We start from the raw sequence: 4,985 nt of genomic DNA, 5'->3' as shown, positions 1-4,985 counted from the left end.
AAAACTTTTCCCCAAATGGCTAAATATAGTCCATTTAAAGTGGGTTGCTTAAAGCGCCAATGAACATCCTAACAATTTCTTAAATAAGCTAAACTGGAGCTGACATTGTCTGCTTACTAGTGGCTATAGCCACTAAGTTTAAAGATCGTATTCAGTTTCCTGCCAGTAGAGCAAGCACTTGACTTTCGATCCGGTCTCATTCGCTAAGATCTGTACCTGGCTGTATTCAAATATTTCAGGAATTTTTAAGCACCTCACCGTATTGAATGCTCTCAAACGAACAGATTAGCATATGTTTATTAAACACAAAAGCGCTAACCATCAACAGTTGCCACTTCTGCTCCATGTTGACCATAAGAGCGCTGAAAATCAGCAGATCGTGTCAAAAGCATCAACCCACGCGGCGTATACGCAACGCAGCGCATTCGGTTTTGAAACTTGCGGTACTTTCAACGTACGCGTTGCATGGGCTCGGCGTTCAACGCTAATGCTCCGTGAATATGCAACGTGAGGCAGCGGTCACTGGCGTTGTTATCATCATCAATGCACGATTTTTGCGCCATGTCGAGGCCAAAATGTTTGCCAACGACGAATAGCCGCTTGTGCTAATGTGCGGTTGGCGGTTGGAGCGGTTGGAGCGGTTGAAGCGGTTGTTGCGGCCGTCGAGATTAGCCGAGCCGAGCGATGCATGGACACCAAATGCTCGTCCAACCGAGCTTTCTTCCTCTTCTTTTACTGCATTTACCTGAAAAATCAAAATTCCAACACGCGCACAGATTGTCTGGCATTTTACTACCACCACGACGACACTGCACAGTGGGAATAAAAATGTTTTTGCTGTTGCTATTGTCTTAACTTTCAGGTATCCTATTGATTTTCCACCTTTTAGCTTTTAATTATAATTTATCTTTTATTATTTAGTATTTAATTTCAATTTAGGATTTTTTTAATTTTATATATATTATTTATAATTTTATATATTTTTTTTATTTTTTATTGCTATTTCTTTAATTCTATAAATCAAATTCCCATAACATATGTTAGGCCTAATAACGTCGCTATCTATTCTCTGCTATGAATCGGGACATAGCTAGCTGCTTGGCAAATAAAATCCCCGACCGAGTCGGATTCGTTATTATATAATTTCTATAGGCTTTTTAACTCTTAAGTTTTTATTAGTTAAAGTTCGCAATTGTTTTGTTTGTTTTTTACATCGACAGCTTTGTTTGAAAATAAATAAATATATAAATACCTATATAAATACATTATAAGATTCTTTCTTAGCCACTCTTTTCAAGCTAATTTTCATTTTACTTTTTATGCATCCTTACGCTTTTTAATGTCTATTCTACAAAGTCTATTCCCATCATCTTTTAAAGATTTGTTTTCTTCGTTTTCTCATAGTTTCTGATCATATAGAAAGAAAGGAACCTAAATGATAATTCAAAAACGTACAACTTTCAAGAATTTTTGTGATTTTCGCAACAAAATTTGTATTTAAGTCTATTCCCATCATCTGTAGAAGTTAGTTATTTTCTTCGTTTTCTCACATTTGTTGATCACATAGAAAGAAAATAAACTGACCTGATAATTCAAAAACGTACAGCAGTTCAATAATTTTTTTCGATTTTCGCATCATAAATGTCTATTCTAAGTCTCTTCCCATTATCTTTAGAAGATTTGTTTTCTCATAATTTTGATCATATAGAAAGAAAGGAAACTACAAATATAATTCAAAAACGTACAACATTCAATCATTTTTTCGATTTTCTCATAAAAAAAAATGAAGCCCACGGTGCAAGGACCACGACAACACGTTGAGGAAGGGCATAAGGTTGGGGCATGGGGCAGGAGAATGACGAGGGCGCTGGAATGTTGACGCTTGAGCTAAAGAAATGATTGAATGACATGCCGCAGGCGGCTGGCGCTGGCACTGCCACTGGTGCTGGCACTGGCACTCACACATTTTACACACTTCAAATATGCAAAAGAAGTCAAGAAGGTAGCTCGGGGGGAGAAAAATGCCATTTAAAATGCAAAGCATATTTTCGTGTGGCAAAATAAGTGAAAAGGTTGAACAAAAGGTGTGTATATGCCGGTGGGCAACGCACAAGTTACCTTCACACCCGCAAATAATCAAGTGAATGTTGACACGCGTAAGCGGGCACTCACACAAGCGCACGCACACCTACACATAGACAGACAGACAGGCAGACAGGACAGGGAGACAGACAGGGAGACAGTCGGGAGCAAAGGCAACGTGGGAAAAACTGCGTTCCAAATGTTGCATGACTTTTGAGCTGGCAAAACTTTTTCTGGCGCAGTGTTGTGTTGTTTGTTTGTTTTTTGAAATGTGAATGTATATGTGAATGGGGCGTGTGGTGTGTTGTGTATGTGTGGTGAGTATGTGGGTGCAGTCATCGAGCTGTTTGTCTTTAATTGTTTTGCACTTAAGTTCTTTGTAAGTTTGTTTGCATGTTGTTGGTTGCGTCTGCATGGCCCGTTTATGACTTGTGTCTGAGAGGTCGTTAGACGAGCGCTCAAGCACGTTACAGCCACAAAGTATTTTTCCATTTAATGCTTACGAATCGCAGCGATTGTGTCGCAGAAATTTAGATTCATGCGTTTTTATTGACGCCATTATACAAGTATTATAATTACAAAATTTAAATGAAAGAACTTAAGCAGTGGATAGGTAGTTGGGGAAAAAAACTATATAATAGCTGTTTATTTGGTTACTTGAAACATAACTGTAGTTATTACGATTAAATATGAAATAGTATCGAATAGTTGATTAAGCCATCTATAAAGCCATCCATAATAGGGATAGGTGTCTTCAATAGATTTTCACCTCCACCAGTAAGTTGTTTTTTTTTAAAGGTATTTTTAAGTAAAAACTGAAGCTTGAAATTAAACTCAAAATGAACGCTTTTCTAACACTTACATCTATCATTATTGGATGTAGTACTGTGCAATGTGATCGGGGCACAGTGTCGGATCTCAGTGATGATACATTTGAAATGCTCATTGCTGGTGGAAGTCTACCTGATAATGGCCAGCTTGCCAGGCATGTGGTGTCCATTCGAACCCTAAACATCATTGAGTATGCGGGCGACAATCATTTCTGTTCGGGGCGTCATAATCAGCAGCCGGACCATCCTCACAGCTGCCCATTGCGTTGCAGAGTAAGTGTGCGAGTGACTGAAGCAAACAAAAATGGCGCTGACTGGACTGCCTCCCTAAAGCAGGTACATGGCGCTTATGAGTCCTCGCAGGATAATTGTGGTCTTCGGCACGCTGTATAGGCTGAAAAGTTTATCGTTACAAGATCGCCGTCGCGTCGACCGCATAGTTGTGCATCCCAAGTATAAGAGGTATGTGAAAAACGACTTGGCTGTGTTGCGTTTGGTGGAACGAATACCTCGCAATGTGCGCCACGTCAAGTCCGTGGTGAGCGGAAAACCCTTTGCGCTAGAGATCGGCATGCGCTGCACAACCATGGGCTGGGGCCAAATGTTCATGGTAAGCACATAACACAGCTCCCAATATTCGCCTCTACTTTGACGCTCTATTTGGTGCAGCACGGCCCTTATGCAAATGAAATAATGTTCCTGGATGTTGTGATAGCCAATCATAGTCTCTGCAGCGAGAAAATAAGAGACTACCACGCGGAGGGTAATTTATGCACAAAACCGGAGGCTGACGGAAATATTTGCGCCGGCGATATGGGCGGTCCCTTGCTATGCGAGGACCACTTGGTGGGCATCATCGGTGGAGCTCAGCAATGCATTCGTGTTGACGCCATTAAATTCGTAAACTACACGTATTTCGAAGGCTGGGTTGATCGCACAGTTTATCAGCTAACAGGAGCTGCGGCGTTCCACAATCTAGCGATATATCTATTAATTAGTCAAGTCATGTAGCTTTAAATAAATGTGTTTTAGAAAAGTGGATAGAAATGTGCCGTCTACCGCAGTTTGTCACTTTTCCGACAGACATTTATAATGAAGTCATAAACACTTCAGCCATTCCATTCCACAAGTCAACACCAGAGATTAAATCAACAGCCACAAACTCACACACACTCACACACACACACCCACACATACACACGCGCACCCTCATGCACTTGGTGCATTAACAAAACAAAGTCACATACATGCGCTTCCTTTGTTTGTCTGGCTGTGTGATAAGCGATCACAAAAAGACAAAAAAGGGAAAACTAAGGGCTCACAACTGTTTGGTATGCTGGCACAAAAATTTACATGCAACACTGTGCGCAAAGTCAAACGGAAGCGGAAGTGCAGGCGCAGAAATAATAATATAAAATGGCTGTGCAAAAAGTTTGCAGCTGGTCACAAATCATCGCAACGAACGTGAGTTGACTTCTGCAACTTGAACTTCTGTAATTCAGCGACAGCGACAGTGGCAGCGGCAGTCAGACAACCCTACTGTCGCCCGGCCAGTGTTGTAAAATGCTAACGAGAGTGCCAAATGCCAGTTTTGTTGTCTTGTCGTCTTCGCGATGACTGAAGAGTGCAAGTGCAAGAGCAAGAACATTGCCTCAAACTCACACTCAGACTCAGACTCAAGACTCCCATCCACAGCTAAATTAGTTGGTGTTGGCATCACTATCACCAAGCAGCATCTTCATTTTCAACAGTTACGAGTATACGAGCAGCGTCTGCTTCCTCTTTTACTTTTTCTTTGTTACCTTTGCCAGCGCCAAGAAGTTGCAACTATAAAATTCCAATTTACTCTGCATGCACTTGCTTGCTTGCTTCTCCTACACAGTGTGCCATTTTGGCAAACTAATGTCAAAAAAAAAAGAAGAAAAAGAAGCAAGATTCAAGTAATACAATAGTCAGTTACAGTTTTTAAATACTATCAACCAGCTACTTTAATTAAAAAGTATTCCAATAAAAAATAAATAGGACTACAATGCATTATAAAACGGAGAAGACAGCTCTATATGGTTTGTAACA

General features: G+C 40.5%; 1 protein-coding gene across 1 annotated transcript; it reads left to right on the top strand.

The window, feature by feature from the left end:
• The first annotated feature begins 3,473 nt into the window (after positions 1–3,473).
• Positions 3,474–3,923, top strand: LOC115626600 (chymotrypsin-1-like). Its single transcript, XM_030521984.1, has 2 exons — positions 3,474–3,522; positions 3,582–3,923. The coding sequence occupies exons 1-2, from the start codon at positions 3,484–3,486 to the stop codon at positions 3,921–3,923; spliced, it is 381 nt and encodes a 126-aa protein (XP_030377844.1). The 5' UTR covers positions 3,474–3,483.
• The last annotated feature ends 1,062 nt before the right edge of the window (positions 3,924–4,985 follow it).

This window comes from Scaptodrosophila lebanonensis, unplaced genomic scaffold, assembly GCF_003285725.1.
Source record: "Scaptodrosophila lebanonensis strain 11010-0011.00,11010-0021.00 unplaced genomic scaffold, SlebRS2 tig00000085-arrow-pilon, whole genome shotgun sequence".
Classification (NCBI taxonomy): Eukaryota; Metazoa; Arthropoda; class Insecta; order Diptera; family Drosophilidae; genus Scaptodrosophila; species Scaptodrosophila lebanonensis.
The sequence above is the reverse complement of the archived record's forward strand: the minus strand, read 5'-3'. Positions and strand labels throughout refer to the sequence as shown.